This window comes from Balaenoptera musculus, chromosome 18 (assembly GCF_009873245.2).
Source record: "Balaenoptera musculus isolate JJ_BM4_2016_0621 chromosome 18, mBalMus1.pri.v3, whole genome shotgun sequence".
NCBI classification, from domain to species: Eukaryota; Metazoa; Chordata; class Mammalia; order Artiodactyla; family Balaenopteridae; genus Balaenoptera; species Balaenoptera musculus.
Window position 1 is genome coordinate 8,790,980 of NC_045802.1, and position 21,138 is coordinate 8,812,117.

At 40.1% G+C, this 21,138-nt stretch overlaps 1 protein-coding gene across 9 annotated transcripts in view; it reads left to right on the forward strand.

The window, feature by feature from the left end:
* The window catches only part of FRY (FRY microtubule binding protein), a 425,513-nt gene that overhangs the window by 216,729 nt on the left and 187,646 nt on the right, over positions 1-21,138 (forward strand). For all 9 annotated transcript variants that reach the window (XM_036831330.1, XM_036831325.1, XM_036831331.1 and 6 more), the window contains one exon: positions 2,148-2,347. In XM_036831330.1, the coding sequence (XP_036687225.1) occupies positions 2,228-2,347 (120 nt within the window). In that variant the 5' untranslated portion in view covers positions 2,148-2,227. The remainder of the gene's footprint in view (positions 1-2,147; positions 2,348-21,138) is intronic.

Genomic DNA, 21,138 nt, shown 5'->3' on the forward strand with positions numbered 1-21,138 from the left:
CACTGATTCTTCTCATAGTGTACCCTCCTTATGAATCACTTCAAGGCATACAGAAATAAAGTTAGGTGTCATTTATTTATTTAAAGAGATTTATTAAGTATTACCTGTGCGAAGAACTCTGTGTGAGATCTGGGAGGCTACAGTCTTGTGAGGGGACACAGAAAAGTATATGGTTCAGTTACAGAGCCAACCCTCAGCAGAACTGCGTGACTGATTGATAATGATTCCACTTGTCAGCTCTCTCTGAAGCCTTCCTTAGGTCATGCAGGATGTGCAAGGCCAAAGCGCGAGAGTTAAACGTTTAAACCTTGTCATACAAACTGACCGGTGCGGATTGGCCTGGTGGAGTAGGTTTCATGGAGATGAGAGTCAGAGTGGTTCTGAGAGGCCAGGAGGATTAGATGAGCAGAGGAAAGTGGAAAGCAGCAGCTGAGGGACAGCAGGAAGTTGCAGGTGAGGGCGGTGTACCCCTGGGCCAGCCGGGGCCGTCAGCGTGACTGGGGTGTATTCAGAACCAGGCCATGTGCTTGAGGCTTGATGATGAGAATTGAGAGCCGTTGCACATTTTGAGCAGAAGTGTGTTAGAATTCAGCTGAAGGAAGATTCGTTTGGTATGTGAAACGAGCGAAGTTAAGCCAGCAATGGGGCTGCCATAATAATCTAGCCGTAGGTTTCCAAAGGCCTAGACTAGGATGGAGCTAGTGAGAATGGAGAAATGAGAAAATGGAATCATATACAACCGATTTTATTTTATTTTTATAACTTGAGCGGCCATATTCTTAAAGTTTAGTGGTAGTTGAGATATGGGAAGACCCTCCAGATGTAAGGGAGTCCCCACCTGTATGGCAGGTTAAATGAAGTGGAGAGGAGGGGACGTTAGGAAAGAGTAAGAAAGATGACAGAGAATCTACATGACGTGAGGACAGGCTGGTAATTCCATAAAATTAATAAAATTTTTGCCTGGCTTCCTCAGAATTTGGCTTGAGATAGAAAGAAGTTTAAGAGAAGCCTTGAATTTATTTGTAGTTTTGAGAAAAGAGTGTTCAGCTTTCATGGAGAACTTTTCCCCTCCTTTATTATCGATGACATACCCCCATTCTCTTGACAGCCAAACCGGTGTCCAAACTGGAAATCTGCTTTTGTTTTTCTTGACTCCTCTCCTTAATCTCTGTATCCAGTCACCCAAACTATCTAGTTTTCCTTCTAAAAGTCTACTTTATCATCGTCCTCTCCTCAGTATACCTAATGTCTGTCACCTAAGCTCACCTACTCTCATATTTCTTCCATTGAATATTGATAACTGACCATCTTACAGGTACTTAGATGGAAGGGGCTAGTCCTTGTTAGAATTCAACATGTCAAAGGATAGTCAAAAGTAGAGAGACATGAAATTTTCATTTATGAATAAAAAATTTTTTTCTGTAACTGTCAAATTAAAGCAGTGGTCTGTCTGTTGCATCCTGAAAGGAGGCCACTCACTGGAGATTCTGATAATGGCCTCTGTTCAAGATCTAATCCAAGTAGGGAATCTGCACATTTTATAAATGATGAGGAGGGGCATCCCAACTTGAACCAAAGGAAGGTGAGAGGGAAAAGAACCCACACCTTGGATGGCATAGATGGCACTGCTTGAGCCTTTTATCTTTCAAGAGGGGCATCCCTTTCAGGAGCAAGAGCCAGCTGGGCTTCTGAAAATTGCTGCTTGGAAACTTCTGGAAGGGACGACCCCAGAGTCTTTTCCATTATTAGAATGAATCACAGAAGACAGAATGCTCCTGGTTATCAGGAAAACCAGGACAAGGAATCACTTGTTTTCCCCTATGCATTTTCTTAGTCCATTTCCCTGGAACATAAAAAAGAAGCTAAAAACATCCTAAATGTTTTAGGATTTATCAGCTGTATTATGTCTTTGCAACACGATTTACCTAAAGCAATGTGGTAACCAGAAGTATTTCAAGATAAATATGGCATCACACACACTTACCTAATCAAAATAGTTAAATCCTAACACCATAAGGCCAGGCTATGATATTGAGTACAGCATTCTTCATGTGATTCATATCCTTATATTTATGGTTTAACACAGCCAATCTGAATATTGATGATGTTATTTTCAGCCAGTAAGAATATCCATTCTCTTTTTTCAGCTTCTCCAGTTGGCAACGGTTATATCAAGCCTCCAGTTCCACCTGTATCTGGCACACAAAAGGAGAAGGGGCCACCAACCATGTTACCCATCAGTGTGGACCCAGACAGCAAACCTGGAGAATATGTCCTCAAGAGTTTATTTGTCAACTTCACCACTCAGGCTGAGCGCAAGATTCGAATCATTATGGCAGAACCCCTGGTGAGTATGCACAGGAGACTCGCGTCTTTTTACATTCATCTTGACACTGAATATAGATTTTACAGCTCTAAGAAAGGATGGATGGCTTTCCCCCTAGTTTCCAAATGTTTGATACCATAGGTAATTTTTAAAAGATAATAGTTCAGTTTGCTGATTTAAGAAAAAAATTGTGGATCCAGGACTTCAAAACAATCCTTAGCCAATACAGTTCAGCAGCACGCTTCACCACTGCATTTCAGGACAAAAAAGCATAATTTAACGTTAAGCATAATTTAACGTTATTAATCATAGAAAAATTGTGTTCATAGCCTCTGCTGTGTCATATACTTTAGTCAAAAATCTTTTGTCCTATTTTTAAAGTAAAAGAAAAAAAAAACATCATTCTTCAAGGGCTGGCCTGAGCTCCTAGTTTGAGAACATATGGTCTCAGTGACATCTTATCCGAGGAAATTTTTTGGTGAGTCGTTCAGAAATACCACTCTGTTATCTGAAAATTGGAAGACCGGAAATTCTTGACTCAGTTACCTTTAGGTCCTTTCTTAGATAGATAATGCCCTTCAACGTCAGTAGTCAGTATCTTTCTTTGCAAATGATTCTGCTGCAAAATAAGGCTTGTGGCTTCAGCCTTATGTTCATTACTTCAGCAAGGGCTCTAAGGACAGTGTGCTAAATCTCCAAAGGACAGTCAGAAAGGAAGAAAGTCCAAATGGAAGATTCAGATTACATGTTTTCTGACCTTGGTAGGCCACACACAATAAGAGAAAGGAAAGGAATTCAGAGTGACGCAGCTCTTTGTATGAAGCTTGGCTTTGTACCTCCTGTGAGGAGACTGGAACAGGAGAAGAGGTCTGGGGTTGGCTTTAAGGCAGGGGTCCCCAACCCCCAGGCCGCTGAGCTGTCTTGTTAGAAACAAGGCCGCACAGCAGGGGGTGAGCAGCAGGTGAGCCAGTGAAGCTTCATCTGCCGCTCACTCCCCACCGCTCCCCACCGCTCCCCACCGCTCCCCGTCCCTCCCCGTCGCTCCCCATCCCTCCCCGTCCCTCCCCGTCCCTCCCCACCGCTCCCCGTCGCTCCCCATCCCCCCCATCGCTCCCCGTCGCTCCCCATCATTCCCCATCGCTCCCCACCGCTCCTCATCGTTCCCATCGCTCCCCACCGCTCCCCATCGCTCGCATTACCGCCTGAACCATCCCCTGCCCCCCCTTACCATGGAAAACCTGTCTTCTATGAAACCAGTCCCTGGTGCCAAAAAGGTTGGGGACTGCTGCTTTAAGGCATCATAGCTTAAAATAATTAAATGTAATATTGAGCCCACTGCCCAAGTCTCAAAAAAATACGTAACGGATGATATTCAACATCATCTGTTAAAAAATAACCTTTATGAGAATCACAATTTAAGGTTTGGGAATCAAAATTCAAGAATATTTAAGTGTATGGTTGCCCAAAAGTTACAAACTTTGCATTTTAACGTTATTAGAGCAGTGAATTCTAACTTCCTATTAAGGAAAATGTTTTCTTGGTTTTACAGTTTAAATCATTTATAATAAATGAAACCTTAGTACTGTACCTTTTCCCCATTCACCCATGTTTTTGTGTTTTTAGTACTCTTACTACTAATAATAGCTAATATTTCTGGAGCACTTACTATGTGCCAAGCACTGTGCTTAATGTATTATGTCCTTTAATCTTCACAATGACTTTAGGTAGGTAGTATTTATATCCCTGTTTATAGATGGGAAAAGCTGGCACAGAGAAGGGAAAGTAATTGCCCAAGGTCACACAGCATTGATTTGAATTCAAGCTCGTTCTCTTCAGAGCCCACCTCTGAACCATTCTACACTCTACTGCCAGTCATTGTCACGTAAAGATACCTTCTTTCACTTTTTTGAACAAGCCAATACAGGGCTCCCCATAACTTGAGTCCAAAGATCATGTGCCCACATTCCCATTGCTCCAAACGGTGCTGATCCCTGGAACCCTCTGAGCTCCTTGAGAGGTGCTGAGGCAGCCCAGGCCCCCTCCCCCTGCCACCTGGGTTCCAGAGATCATGGGGGAGTTAAGGAGGAGAGAGTGGGAAGGCACAGAAAAGAATCGTTTCACTCCTTGACAGTGGAACAGTGCCAAAGTAGCAGGCCAGGGCTCTCTGAAATTGTGTATCATGTTGGATTTTCCCAAGAAACTGGGAAGTTGTACAGTAGTTGAAAGAGGTGCTTAGAAGGCTAGATCCTGAGCCATCCCTGTTTCCAAAATAATTGTTTAGATACTGTTACTTAAGAATTTATGAAGTAAAATAGTTTGGGTGTAACTTTTTCATCTTTAGTTTACTCAGTTTGGCATGTGTCTGCATGACATTTTTCTTCCTGGAGTAAACATTATGTCTGAAAAAGTAACATGTACCACAGCATTCTTTTAATTAGAGGTAGCCATTTTTGTTCCTTCCTATGAGACAACTTAAAGGTCCCCAAACAAGAAAAATGGAAAAGAAAAAGTGCAAGTCCTCTTCATCAGCAAATTTTCATTGTGTGCCCAGGGTGAGAGAGTTTATGAGATGCTGATGGCCAAGTAGATGGACATTGTGTTTTTAGCTGAAGAAATGTATTCAATCAATTTTCATATCGTTGCTTTTTATAAAAAGTGACTATTTACTCCCCTTGTGTTTTTTGGCAGAGATGTAAGCTTCTGTGCCATTTCCATTTCTTGTCTGCTGAAAAGTGCTTAGTAATTTTTGCCCTTGTATTTGCTTACTTATGGGACAATAAATGTGAGTAGATTCTGTGGCTTGTTACCTGATTCTAATGTAAATGTGCATTTGGCATTTTGTTCTGTAGCCATAGCAAGAAGAAGTGTTATTTTTGATGTATGTGTAGTACATTTAAAGCGAACTCCAAGTAAATGTGCCCTACTATTTCTTTTGCTGAGGTTGGCTTTATTTAGAAAGAAGTTGAGTCCTTTAAAAACCTGGATTTATGTGGGCTTGTATCATTTCACAAAGTTGTATTCTGTTATCTCTAATATAATTAAAACTTGTATGGAATAGCAAAGGTAATTTTTTAAAATTTTGAAGTATAGATTTATTATCTATGGGGCTACTCAGGAATCTGTATTTTTCAGTTTTATTTAGAAAACTTAGTCCTTCGGAATTCCACATCAGTTAGACTGTGTGGGATCAATTATATACAATACTAAATTAAAGTTGTATTTACGAATTACCAGTATCCAAATAGGTAACTTAAATGGGGAAGAAAGGACAGGAAACAAAAATGTTCTACCAAAATAAAATATTAGATATTTTTCTTGTTAAACATCTTTCACTGGTTCAGCAGTATTGTTCTTTGTATCCAAAAGATGCTCAGATCATATTCATTAATATTTATGGATAAGTCGATAATTTTATTCTATTTTTGTTGCTTCATGGGGTCATTTGATAGCATTTGCTCTTGGCTAGTCTTACCATTATTTCACCTTTCCCAAGCGAAGTGTTCTAAACAAGGTAAATTGGGTCATCTGTATCTTTTTAATATTTTTATTTCAAAACAGAAGAAGTACAGAAAACAATGTAACAGATGGTTTCCCTCTTGCCTCCTGCTCCTTTCTTCTGGTTTAAATTTTCTTTTTCCCAAAGTATATCTTTTTGTAGTTCTTTAAGTAACAGTCAGTGGGTGGTAAATCACTGTCTTGTTTATCTTGGATGCCCATATTTTCCCCTCAATTATCAGTGATAGTTCAGCTAGGAATAGAATTCTAGTTTGACATTTATTCTCCTTCTAGACTTTTGACAATATATTTCACCATGTTGCCTCAAGCATTGCTGTTGAAGAGTCTGTGGTTGATTTGCTGTTTGTTTGTGGATTATTTACTTTTTTCTCTGTTTGCTTTTATGGTTTTTTGCTTTGTGTATAGTGTTCTGCAGTTTCACTACATTGTGTGTTTAGATGTGGATTTATTTTTTTTTAATTTTATTTTTTTTTAATTTTATTTTTTTTTAATTTTATTTTTGGCTGCACGCAGGCTTTTCTCTAGTTGAGGCGAGTCGGGGCTACCCTTTGTTGCAATGAGCAGGCTTCTCATTGCAGTGGCTTCTCTTGTTGCAGAGCACAGGCTCTAGGCGCACGGGCTCAGTCGTTGTGGCACACAGGCTTAGTTGCTCCGCGGCATGTGAGATCTTCCCGGACCAGGGCTCGAACCCATGTCCCCTGCATTGGCAGGCGGATTCTTAACCACTGCACCACCAGGGAAGCCCCTGGATTTATTTTTATTTTCTTGTTTGAGACTCATGTTTCTTGAATTGAGGGTTCATATCTTTCATCAGTTCTGGAAAATTCTTAGCCATTAATTATTTGAATATTGCCATTTCTCCACTTTTCCTCTTCTCTTTTTCTGACATTCATATTAGATGTACATTGGACCTTCTTGGGATATATTACATATCTTTTTACCCTTCTTTAATTATTTCTACCTCACTGTCTCTGGCTACTGCATCCTGAGTAATTTTCTCAGGTCTATCTTCAATTTATTAATCTTATCTTGGGCTATGTCTAATCTGTTGTTTAATGTGCCCAGTGAGAATTATAATTTTGGTGATAGAATTTTTTATTTCTAGAAGTACTGTTTTAAAATCTATTTAGGTGGGTTTTATTTTTTTAGGTTTTTTAGGGGTTTTTTCCTTATGTTTAGCATTTCTTTTTTCTGTCTTTGATCACCTTAAACCTACATTTTTGTGTGTGTCCTCTTTTAGGTTAGCCCCAGAGTCTTCACCATCTGGGCCAAATATTACATTAATTTCTTGGTTTGCAAGTTTCTGCACCTAGAAGGTGATATAAATGTAAGCTCCAAACTCTTGTAAGACTTGAGACTGTGGTTTCGAATTCTTGGGGAGGATTTTGTTGTTGTTGTTTTTACCTAGAACCCAGGCAGGGATCGTTGGAATATCTTTTCATCTTCCTGTGCCAGTGCATAGATTTGTCCCTAGTCCACTGTTTCATTGTTTAGGACCAGGGTTTATATAGGTGTCTTATTTCCAGTGTCCCACCTCTCAAGGCTCACAGCTTTGTTTCCTGTCCCCAAGTAGACAACAACAAAAAGCCTCCAGCATAACGAGACCAGTAGTCCTCTCCCTGTGTAGCCACTACGTCACCTCGTATCTTTCTGCCTTTCGTTTCCCTTTTCCTTTCTTGTGAACTCATTTCTGCCTTAAAAAAAAAATCTTATACTCCATTCAACATTTCCAAGTGTCTGTAGCATGTGAGTTTTTGCATTATCTTTGTCCATTATCCTGCCAAAGCCCTCTGCAGAGCTCTTGGTTTGCTTTTCATGCAGATAAGGGCAGGGTGGGTCTTTGCACGGTGAGGTTCCTGTGCAAGCAGACGTTCCCATGGCGAGGTGGGGGTGTCCCCAAGATGCATAAAAGGGAGAGTGAGGGGATTGTCACCAGGTCTTCCTCTTCTGATCCTGAGTGATGAGTTTCCCCTAAATACAACCTGTCCCTTTCACTCTCTTATTCAGATCCTTCATATCACACCCGTCTGCTCCTTGATTTAACTCCAGCCTACCTTTCTTCCTCCATGGATTTTTATGAGCCATGTTTCAATTCTGTGCTTGCCTGCCAACGTGTGTATAGCACACTGTCCCCTCTTCCTGGAATCCCCCTCATCTCTCCATCCTGCCTATCTTTCAAGGCCCAACTCAAACACCTTTGAAAAGGTTTACTTGATTTCTTCCCTGCTGACTCCACACAATTATGCAGTTGTGGATATACACACTTGTAAATCTCTACTTTATCTGAACCGCCATATCATTATCTCAAGCAAACTGCCTTCATTAAATAAGAGTATTAGAGTAGACTAGAAGAGAAAATATCAGAGAACATTATAGATTTTAAGGGTAGATGTTGTTTTATGGAACTTTCAGTTGTGTGTATATATATCAGACCTTGGTATAAAATTTATATTTTTATGGTATAAAATTTATATTTTAGGGGTGGAGGATACAGACTTTTTGTAAGTTAAAGAAGCATGTTACTAGTCTTTAAGTTCCTACAGGCATTAACTGTGTCTTATCTACACACACACACACACACACACACACACACACACACGTCCCTGTGTCTAGAAAAATCTCCTTTATATACAGTAGACTGTTTTTTGAATGAATGAGTATATGAATGAATGAATGGATAGATGAATGAATGGATGAAAAAAATACTAATAGGGACTTCCCTGGTGGCGCAGTGGTTAAGAATCCGCCTGCTAATGCAGGGGACACGGGTTCAAGCCCTGGTCCAGGAAGATCCCACATGCTGCAGAGCATCTAAGCCCATGAGCCACAACTACTGAGCCCACGTGCTGCAACTACTGAAGCCCGCATGCCTAGAGCCTGTGCTCCACAACAAGAGAAGCCACCGCAATGAGAAGGCTGCACATTGCAACGAAGAGTAGCCCCTGCTCGCCGTAACTAGAGAAAGCCTGCGCACAGTAATGAAGACCCAATGCAGCCAAAAAAGAAAAAAAACTATAAAAAAAATATTAATATAGTAGCTTAAAAGGAATGTAGGATCCTGTGTGTTTCTGAGGGTCGTCTTGCCAACCTCTAAACAGATAATAATGGATTTTGTTCTGTCCTTTGTACCCTTCGGCAGATGAATGCCCTACGATCTGCAGAGTACAAGGGACGTTAATTCTCAGGCTTCTGCCTTGGGGCATCTAAGGATACCTCATTATTCATTGATACGGTCACCTGCTCCCATTTCACCGGAGCAGTGTGTGAAGAGGAGAGTCAGGCTGACTCTTAGCGGTCGGACTCAGCCTCAGAATATACGCTCTCATTATCTGAGTCTCTCCGGTTATATACCATCTGTCACTGGAGTCACAGGCAATTACCTTCTCAATAAACTCTCTTCCAAAAAACAAGGCTCTCCAGCTTTTCGAAATTCAAGAGCTCGCATAATCTTGACTTTGCAGATTTAATGGAAAAGAAAAGATGAACAACTTTTCATTCAGCTTGATCTGGATCTGAATCCTGATTGTGCCTCTTTAGTGTTGTGAGGCCTTGGGTCAGCCAGTCAGTCTCCCTTGTTTCTCATTTGCAAGAGCCTCGCTCATGGGGTGGGTGAGAGAATTCGAGGTAATGTGTGGAGCTGTGGCGCAATTCTTAGCACGTTCTAGGTGCTCAGTTTTCACCACCATCATCATCCTCATTGTCATCGAGGAATTGGTATCAATAACCTCATCTTCTGGTATGTTTCTCTGGTGGTCAGCCTGGTGCTTCCTCTCTTTGTGCTCATTCAGAAGGAGTGGAAGCTTGAACAGGGTGGTTGGATGCCTGCTGTTGCCATGCCCTGTTATTGTCAGATGGTTGTTCTGATCTCTGCCTTGGCAATGAGAAAGGTACAGCCAAAGCTGGTTTAAGCAGACCTGGTCTGGATCCTTTAGGGATTTACGCTCTGGGAGGTGACAGAGGCAAACAAAAGTCTACAAGAGAAGGCAGCAGCCCCACTGGCTCACTGTTATCTCCCGCAAAATACTTATGCGGGTATAAGTTGTGAGGACCTAGGAAGTGAAACCAGGGATTTGAGGCGAGTCCACATAGAATGGTTTTCCAAGGCTTTCCAAGAGGAAATTTCACAGGACCCTGAGGATCGGGGTCTCGGAGACAAGTAGGAACATTGTCGTGCTGGGTCGTGCTGGGAAGCCAATGGCCCAAAATGTGAGAAGCTGGATTATTCAACTAAGTAAAGCAAGTTCAGAAAATTTCAGAACTTTCTTTTTTCTCATGCATATGTTTAAATTTATTGAAAACGTCAGAGGGAGAAATACCTAATTTTCTTAAAGTTAGTCATCAAATCAAACTGATTTTTCCTTTTTTCCTGTTTTATTGAGCTATAACTGACGTGTAACATTGTATTAGTTTCAGGCATACAACATAATGATTTGATGTATTGTGAAGTGATCCCCGCAATAAGTTTAGTTAACATCCATCACCACACATGGTTACAAATTTTTCTTCTTGTGATGAGAACTTTTAAGATCTACGATCTTAGCAACTTTCAAATATACAACATGGTATTGTCAGCTGTTGTCACCATGCTATATGTTACATTCTCAGAACTTATGTTTGTAATAACTGGAAGTGTGTACCTTCAAGAATTTTCAACCACACTACTCAGGCTGCCTGTTTTGTCCACCCTCCTTCCTATAATTTGACCAACACACAAAAAACTTGGTTTTTCATCACAGCCCTGCTACTAGCCTCTGCTTCCAACAAAGTCACTTACGTGTGATCCATCATTGTTTTTTCTTCTATGAAATGTTCACAGTCAAGCCCAGTTTTAGCTCTAATGTGTATAACAAATGAAATATAAGCATTAACTCTCCACGTCTCTGAGTAAATAAGTCACATCCCACTGAATCCACCCAGGTTAAAGCTTCCATTGTCCTTGCGAGGAGCTGCAGTGAAGCTAATCTGCATACTGGACCAGGGGTTTCATCTGGATCTGCAGCCTAACAGCATAAAATGTCAACAGGAAGAAGAAGAAATTCTAACTCACCTAACACTTAGAAAGCAAGTAATGTATTCTCTACTTTAATTGAAACCTGGAGAGAGGAAAAGATCTGCATAACCTCAAAAGAAGAACACACACCTTTCATCTTGTCCTTTAGCAGAGCCTGTGACTGAGCAGGAGAGCAGAGCTCGCCTTCCTGTAAATGTTCCCGCATTTAAAAACATATTTAGGATGAAAGGTGATGTGACAGTGGGAAGATTTTATTATTGGGATTGCTTGAGCCTTGATAGCCTCTGCTCACAAAATAGCTAATGGATGAGATACAGGCAGGAGCTTTCAGGTATTATCCCTGTGTTGAGCTTGGAGCAGAGGTGAGGGAGGGGTGACAGATACTCACTCATAGAGATGCTAACTGGGGGATGCTGGGATGGAGCCTTAACAGTCATGTAACATGATCTAGCTGGTTTGCTGACATAAGAGACACAAGTCAGGGAATTTCTGCTTTAATATAAGACTAAAAATAAACTAGAAGTAACACAAAATAGTTTCTTGGTGTGCACATGTTTAAAGAATCCAGGATGCCAATGTCTGTTGCACTCACACCACCAACCTGTAGTGAACGTGTCATGCCTTGAGACCAAGCCTGTAGGGACAGCGGTCACGGCCAGCTGGCACAAACATGGAAAGGCTGAGCAATTAGCTCATGGCCACATTAACCACAAGCTAATGTGGTTCTAGGTTCACGAAGTACTACTGCCTGTTGACGAACACTTGTTTCTTGGCCCTGCGTCTCAGGCTTTCAGCTCCTCCTCCACCTGATGTCGCAGGGCTGGCATCAGGACAGCACTCCAGTTAACCCCAAACTTAAGCTGGACATTGTGCTATAATAATGACACAGGTGATCCACCACCAACAAAATATGTATGGTGAGTGGTTCTAGTTGTTTTAATGAATCTGACTGTGGCTCTAAGTAAGCCAAGCCTTTAGTAAGTGAAATACATGCTCACTCCAGCCTCCTCTTAGGATTTTAGACCAGATCTAATGAGAGGTTAAGAGACTATGGTTGGGATACAGTCTACTTGTAGTTATAAAAGAGCTCTTTTTTTTTTTTTTTTTGCCTCTGGCCCATATACAGATTGAACATTCTGCTGTAGTCTTGTGTTTCACCTCTGCAGGTACCTGAATAGTCTGCTGATGTCTAGATACCAGAAACTATCAGATTCTTTAATCAGGAACTTTTTTAATATTTAAGGAATTTGTGAATTAGGGAATCCTGCTGCACTAATTGAAAGGCAGAATTACTACCTCTAATTAAATTTGAATCTTTATATGGTGAATTTCATGAAAACTGTTATAATTAGTCATGCTTATAGCCTGATAGCCATTCACTAACCTCAGTGTTGATATTTCAAGATAGTATTTCATCATACTGAGATTTGCACGTTGGTGGGTTTTTTGTACTGTTGTATATGCAAGTCTTCCTATACCACCCAACTGTTACATGTCTGTCATCTAAGGATGTAAATAGCAGAAACAGCAGCTTTAATATCTCTCTGCACTATGGATTCAAGTCAGCTTCCCAAAAGGACAACCAGCTAGTGTTTTTAGCCAAACTTCTCTTTAAATAGAGGCTCCTCTTACTTCAACAAACCTAGTAAGGGAAATATAAAGAGAATAAAAATAATTTCTAGATTTAGCTGCCTAAGTATAGTGATACAATCAAAGTAATGCTGTCCTTAAAGGAGACTCAGAAACAGTTCAGGTCAGATAAGGAATATTTATGTTACACTTAACAAAGTACTAGCTTATTTTCCAAATTATAAATAAAAAAATAACTTTAAAAATAGCTATTTCTTAGCAGAGCAGCTCAGCCTGGCACCCCTTACTTAATCTAGTAAGACTTTCACCAGAAATCTGAAAACTCACCCTAACCCAGAAAGAAAATAGTATTAATAGCTAAAACCAGACATAATTGTTGAAAGGTTGCATTTAGCCGCCGAATGAGGTGATCTTTCCAATGAGCTCACAGACTCACTTTTTTCTGTGTACTGTTCAACTTGAAGTTTGTTTTCCTTGTTATGAATATTCTTGGATTCACACAGATGAAAAGTTGTTCTTTTGTGACTGTTAAATGGAACTTTTTTGGCCATGAAATGAAATTTAATGCACCGTGAGAGTAAAAGTTTCACTGAACCTTATAGCAAATAAACCATATGGAAAGTATCATGAAGTAATACAAAAAAAAAAAAAAAAAAAACCCAAAGGGGTTTTTACTTCAACTTAATAGTATCCAATTCAATTCATCCATGGGTGAGGCCATAATTTTTATGTCCAGTGACTATGAGAAGATTATCAAAGTTTCTTCTTTTTGAGAGTACAAAATCAGGTGAAGATTATTCCTCAAGTTATTTTCAGTCTAGCCTTTTCTGATTATATGCTTCTTCTTACTATTTATAGAGACATCATTTTTAACACAAAAGATCATTTGAAAATACATCATCATTTTTTAAGTCACAGAAAATACCAATAAAAGTAAGTTCAGGGACTTCCCTCGTGGTCCAGTGGTTAAGACTTCACCTTCCAATGCAGGGGGTGCAGGTTCGATGCCTGGTCGATCAGGACCTGCCTGGTTCGATGCCAGGAAGCTAAGATCCCACATGCCTCGTGGCCAAAAAACCAAAAGACATAAAACAGAAGCAATATTGTAACAAATTCAATAAAGACTAAAAAAAAATGGTCCACATTAAAAAGTAAGTTCATTAATATGACATAATAAGCATGGAAGGCCCATTCCTACAATCACTATGATATAATATCACTATATTTCCACACAGCATTTTGCATTTTGACTTTCCTGAAAGTCATCGATACAGTTTTAGGCAGCAGCAATCTTTAGCACTGTAGTCATTTTAACTGGTTAAAATTCCACAGGTCATGCTAACAATAAGAAGACATATTTTATTAGGTAATTTTAATTGTCACTTACGTATATATCTAGTATTTCCGACTTAAATGATTCTTAAAATTCAGCATTCCATATGATGGTATTTCCTGATGCCTTTAGGGGTTTCTACTCAATTCATAAGTTGTAATCACAGAAGTTTGGTCGAGGTTAGGTACTATAATCTTAAAATATTTTTGATTGACCTAAAATGTAGGTATTGCTTTTTTTTTTTTTTTTTAATTAATTAATTTATTTATTTTTGGCTGTGTTGGGTCTTCATTTCTGTGCGAGGGCTTTCTCTAGCTGCGGCAAGCAGGGACCACTCTTCATAGCGGTGCGCGGGCCTCTCACTATCGCGGCCTCTCTTGTTGCGGAGCACCAGCTCCAGACGCGCAGGCTCAGTAGTAGTGGCTCACGGGCCCAGTTGCTCCGCGGCATGTGGGATCCTCCCAGACCAGGGCTCGAACCCGTGTCCCCTGCATTAGCAGGTGGATTCTCAACCACTGCGCCACCAGGGAAGCCCCGGTATTGCTTTTTTTTAATTGAGGTATGTTCACATACCATGAAATTCATCCTTTAAAATTGTGCAATTCAGTGAGTATTCACAAAGCTGTACCACTAATTCCAGAATGTTGCCTTTTAATAACACTTCAAAAGAGAGAGTAGGTAAGTAGATTTTCATCTATTTTTTTTTTTCAACTCTTTACCCCCTGGAGTTTTCCTTTTATTTTTACCAGAAAACCAAACCTTTTTTTTCTTAGTTAAAGTAATTGGGTCATTTCAGTTTTAACTGGGATATTTTGATTGGCTGCATGAATTTGGGTACGTAATGAATACTATATGATGCTTATCATGAAGAGGATGCTGCCTTTGAAATTGCCTTTTTTATCTCATGTGTAAAACAAACATTCAAGATACTTAGGGGCTGTGGAACTTCAACAGGAATGAAAATGCTCACCCGTGAGTCAAGCCAAATTCCAATTCAGAAATGGCAGCAAGGGCGGCATTCCCCCTTCACTCGCTTTCTAGCTGTTGGTTCAGATAACGGCACTGTGTCACCAAATCCCACCTGAAAAGAGGCTTCTCTGTGGTGCTGAGTGAAGTGGTTTCCATTCTCTCGTGTTGGCTACTGACCTGTCAGTAACACTCTGAGAGGCACTTGGCTGGAAAGGCTTGTAGAGTGTGTGTCACATTCCTTTCCATCTAAACAATGCCCCGTACGTACCAGATTGGTCAGTCAGGATGTTCTAATTCCAGAGATTTCCAGCCATCACATTGGGATCAATGTCTTACCCCATAAATATCAGCTCTGTGGCTTCATGCATACCCACTTCCCAAGGTTTTCTGGGATTCCCAGTGGGTAGCATAATAAATTGTGAACTTCTCGAAGGCAAAAACTATCATGCTTATGCTCAGGATGGAGATTGGGAACGAGACAGTGGTTCCCCCTCCTAAAGGTAGGTCGTTACTATCAGAATTGCCTCCCCTCCTCCCTTTGGTGTCCAAGAAAATAAAATGCCTTTCAGACAGATTAGGGATTCTTCTTCCCATACATTCCGTGAAAATTTTTACTTTAATCAGTATTCTTAAAGTATACAATACAATAAGCTACAGGGGTTTAAAATCTATGATTTGATGAATTTTGATAAATTTGTACCCTGGTGTCAGCATCACCTCAGTCCAGATACAGAACATTTCCGTCATCCCCAGGAGTTTCCTGTGCCCCTGTGCAGACAGCCCAGACCACCACCCAGGCCCTCAGGCAACTATTGATCTATATATAGATTAATTCCCATTTTCTAGAATTTTGTATAAATGGAAGCTCTAGTTTGTTTCATTCACCGTAATGTATTTGAGGCGCTTCCATTTATAATTTATCAGTAATTCATTCATCTTTATTGCTGAGTAGAATTCCATTTAATGTATATACCACAATGTGTTTCTTTAGTTACCTTTGAATGGCCTTTGGGTCAAAAAACAGTGTTTGAGTACAGTTTTAACCAGCACAAGTCTTTTTTTTTCCTATTCTTTTTCAGATTCTTTTCCGTTATAGGTTATTATAAGGTATTGAATACAGTTCCCTGTGCTATACAGTAGGTCCTTGTTGTTTATCTCTTATATATATAGTAGTTTGTATCTGCTAATCCCAAACTCTTATTATCCCTCCCCACCCCCTTCCCCCTTTGGTAACCATAAGTTTACTTTCTGTGTCTTTGATTAGCCAGCACAAGTCTTGATTTCCATAGATCATGCTAATAATTATAACAATGTATATTTTATAAGGTGTGTTTTTAAGTTTTATTGAAGTATAGTTGATTTACAATATTGTGTTCATTTCTTCTGTACGGCAAAGTGACTCAGTTATACATATATTTAAGTTATTTTTGATAGTAGCTTATAGATAGGTAGGTAGGTAGATAGATACTACTTTCTATAGTAACTTCCAAGTGTGATTGTACTTGAGGTTATGCATTATACAAAGAGGAATAAGACAGATTTTTATAAGAACAACTGCCATTTTTTGGCTTACCTGTCATGTTTCACATGTACTAATTTTCACATTAACCCTAGCAGATAGGTAATAATAATAATAATAGTTCATGTTTCTCTAGTGCCTACTGAGTGCCAGGCACTGTTCTTAATACTTGAATAACATCAACTCACCTAATTTTTCACATCAACATCATGAGATATGTACTCTTATACCCCACTTCACAGACAAGGAAAAAACTTGTCAAAAGTCACACAGTTAGTAAGTGGTGGGGCTGGCATTCAGTGTAGACCACCCATCTCCTGGATCCTTGCTCTTAACCACTACACTCGTGGCCCCCTTCATGTTTAGTCGGAGATGCTGAACCTGGGAGATTTAATAAAACCTTACCAAAGGTGGTGGAGCTAGGGTTAATGTCCTGATTCAAATCCTGGTTTGATTGACTCCAAAGTCCAAGCTCTAATCTACTCGGGAAAGGATGTGTATGTGAATAACCAGGATGACTTTGGTTAGGTACACAAGAACTAGAGAATACCAAAAGAGCTACTAAGAGTGAAATCTCTGTCACTTCTTGTAGGAGTGACCAGGGAAAGTGTGGTGGAGTGAATGAACCTTAAGGGACAAGTACGATTTTTTGATGAGAGGTGGTTTGGTTGGGTCTGAGAAGAGTGTGAGTGTGAGTGTGAGTGAGTGTGTGTGTGTGTGTGTGTTAGTGGTGCCAGAAGATAAATCAGAACATGATTGATTTCAAGTCCCCAAGAACATCCCTGGGGAATGTAAACATTTGAGGAGAAAGACCAGCCTATGAAGGACACAGAAAAGGGATGTCTAAAGAAGTAGGAGGAGAAAAAGTGGGGGATGGCATGAGTCAAGTGGAAAGAAGGGAATCATCGATAGTGTTTCATTGCAGCTGAAAGACCAGAAAGAAAAGTACTGAAAGATGTCCACCAGATTTATTGTTTGGAAAGTCACTGGGGCTTCTAGGGGGACTATTTTTAGTGGTGACAGAAAAGTCAGATTGCAGGTGGTTGAAAAAGGAGTAGGGGAGGAAGGGAAGACAGGAAATGTAGACCGCTCATTGGCGAACTAAGAATGAGAAGGAGTAGGGGAGGAAGGGAAGACAGGAAGTGTAGACTGCTCATTGGCGAACTAAGGATGAGAAGGAGTAGGGGAGGAAGGGAAGACAGGAAGTGTAGACCGCTCATTGGCGAACTAAGGATGAGAAGGGGGTGGAAAGAAAACAGTAGCCAGAGGTGGAAGTGTGGTGAAGGCAGATGCTAAGATGAAAAGCTCTAAGCATGTTGATAGCTGAGAAAAAGAGCCAGGAGTGTGGGGGAGGCTTGCATCTGGGGAGTGGGGAGCTGGGTGACTGTGCAGAGTCCCAGAGGAGGCAGGGAAAGATCCATCCACGTGTAAATGTCCACTCAGTGGACGTAACGTGCACAACTGGCGTATATACTGGGACAAAAAAATCCAAAATACAAACAAAGCCAGAAACAGATGAGTGAAGGTGGCATCTTGCATTTCTCAGTAGCTGCTGTAGTTTTTACAGAAATGCCTGTGGGAGATGCTCTTTTGTTCAATTAAAATGAAGATTAACTTTGTATCCAAATTTAATTGAAGTTTCCCCTCCAATGTTCAAATAATGGATTTGTCCTTGGGACTGTTAGATTTGGCAGAGAATTGGCTTCTCTGAAATGTGCAAAGCCAGCTGCAAATAGGACAGGTTCTCTCAAGAGTTTTTAGTTCTTAGAAAAAGTGCCAAAATATTCCTCCAGATTTGAATCTGCCTTCTCATTTCATATCACAGGGTAACAGGCAGCATCTTACTTGCTAATACCTGAACTGATTGGAGATACTCTCATTCTCTTGATCTGGGGATTTTTCCCCAATATTCTGGGTAAGAATCAGCATATATTGTCTTGTTTAAAGAAATCCGTTTGTAACTGAAGAGAATAAAAGGGAAACACAGTTTCATCCATTTCTATTAGCCCCCTTCTTCCATAGATCTCCAGTGGTTTTAACTAGTGCTCGTGAATTCTTGCTAGAAACCTAGCCAGGTCAGTGTGAAGTGATGCTCATTTTTACCTGTGGACAAACTGAGGCACCATCAAGGAGGCTGAGTCTTCCGCCAGAAGTTCAGTGATCCCTGCAGGCAAACAAAATGACCGGAGTGTATCTTCAAGATGATTCCAACCCCCAGGTCCCTGATTGACCCTCGTCATGTAGGGAGAGACTTTTGGGGAGAAATGGTCAGTATTCAGAACTGTGAATTCTCAGGCTTATTCTTTAGATCTGTTTCCAAGGTTGAATCACAGTTGGCACAAATAAGATCTGAAGAAAAAAAATATGTGTCAGACATGAAGATACTTTGAACCTCATTTTTCTTTGGTTCAGCCTGAGAAAGGTGCCGGCCGCTGTGTGCTGATTGTTCTGGATGAAATGCCTTAGCGGCATCTCAACAGTCGAGCCCACGGCTGCTCTGAAGGGGGCAGCTCACTACACATCCTCCCTGTGTTCTGGTGAAGAAGAGGGATCCCAGTTGCGGAAGCTCAGATCTGAAATTTTTTTGTTGACTACTCAGAACAGACATGTGTATTATAAAATTTCACTGCTGATGGTATCAAAATCCTGAGTCAGTGATGCATAAACAAGTTCTTATAATCAAAAACACTAGTTTCAAGACTTGAGAAGTTTGGTGTTTTTTTTTTTTTTAACTTGGTTGCTTTTGTAGCATCCCACCATTAAATTAAAAGGTTTCCTCTAAATTACATATTAAGAATTAAAGTCACTGTAGTCATGTTAGATTTTTTTTTAAGAGAGAGGGACAATTACCCTTTATAATGTTTCTTTCCTACTTTCTGTAATACAGCTTTCTAGTTACACTTGGAAGCTTCCAGGAAGGTAAAATTAAAGCTTTAATTAACGTTAGTGGGAGTATGCGTTGCCCCAGGAAAAGAGGTGGAACTTAGTTTCAGCTCCTGAACATTATGAAAGAGGTTACACATTTTAATGTTTCTAGTTCCAATAATAATGGTATTAAAAAGAATTTTAATAGTAGTAATGACTCTCAATTATTGAGTACTCTGTGTCATTCATCTTCTAGTTCTATGAGATAGGTTGGCATTATGTATCCTTATGTTACCTAAAAGTTAACTGAAGCTTAGAGAGGTTAAGTAAGATCCAGTAAGGGACCTAGGGGTCAAAGTCAAATCTCTCAGGTTCCAAAGTCCATGCACTGAACTGCTATATAATAATTAAAAGATGTTAAAATAGTACCTCATAAGCAAGGCTGGTGACATAGTTAACAAATTGAATAAGCTCATATTAACTCTAGTGACATTGCTGGGTGACGTGTTTATTGAAATATCTCTGAGGACAAAAATACTGGGATCATTTGAGATTAGTGAAGTCCTACCTGTGTGGGGCACATTGTGGATTTTTTTAGGCCACTCAAACTTCGGAGGTAGAAAATGATTTATTAAATAAGGCCCTTGTATTCCCCAAATAAAACACCTTTTGATACAGAAGAGTCTCTCTAGACTTGTCTCACTGCCAGGTCCTGCCGTGCTATGGCCATCTTTTCTCTTACAGATTACAGAGAAACCCAGTGTGAAACAATTATAAAGTGAAAATGTAGCTAGTAGGCACTGAAAGTGTTCGAAAATTGAGGTAGAAGTCAATGGCCTTTTTAGGTAGGTATGGGCACAAAGAGCTTTTAGAGTTTGTGTTTTCTTAAGGGAGGGAGAGGTTGGAACGTCCCAAGGTTTGAGAAGCACAAACAGGGACCTTTCTCTTTTCCTGTGGAAATGCTTGAAACCCCTACAGGTTTCTTCGTGACAGGAGAAAATTCCTCTTGGATGGGTTGGGACAGCAGTGCTCTTTGATTCAGGGGAAGCAAACTCGAAGAAAAGCGCACAGTGCAGACTGAGAAGGGCAGCTTGCTCCTCACACAGCAGGCGAGATGCTCGCCACCCAGATCCTGCCTGGAAATATGAACAAATGGGGTGGGGTGGGGTTCCTTCTGCAGCTCCAGCAGGAAAAGATAAAGAGTTGTGTAAGTACTATAGAAATCAGTTTTAAGTGACTTAGGCCACCTTGGAAAGTGAGACATTATAAAAAAATTTTTTCATGGTGACAGAAGTGATACATCATGTTCCCCTGTTTTTAGTTGTTGTTTGTTTGTTTTTTTATGGAGAATTTCAAACATGTGCTAAAGTGGGAAGACGGTGTAATGAACACAGTGACCATCAGCAGCAGTTATCAACTCATGGCTAATTTGTTACACTCCCAGCTCCTCTCCCCAGTAGTATTTGAAGCAAATGCTAGAAACCATATCATTTAATCTGTAAGTATTTCAGCATGTATCTCCAAAAGATAAACATTCTTTTTTAAACAAAGACCATTATCACACCTAAAAAATTAAAATAATCCCGTAACATCATCAAATATCTAATGTGTTCAAATCACCAATGGTTTCATGAATGCCATACTTTCTCTTAACAGATTATTTGAATCCGGCCCCAGATCTGATTCACATAGTGCAATAGCCTTTAAAAAGAAAATCAATAGGCTCCACCTCCATTTCTTTTTTTCTTACTCTTTGCAACTTTTTATTGAAAAAATATCTTTTTTTACTTCAGTTTCCTTCAGTCTGAGTCTTGCTGATTGCATCCCTGTGGCTTAGTGTAACATATTTCTCTTACTGCTTCCTAACTCTTGTATTTCCTGAAAATTGGAAATGATATCTAAAGGCTTGGTTAGTTTCAGGGTATTTTTTTTTTTCTGTTTGTTTTTGTCAAAACGATTTCATAGTGTTTGCTTCCATCAGGAGGGGCTTAATGTCTATTTTGTTCTCT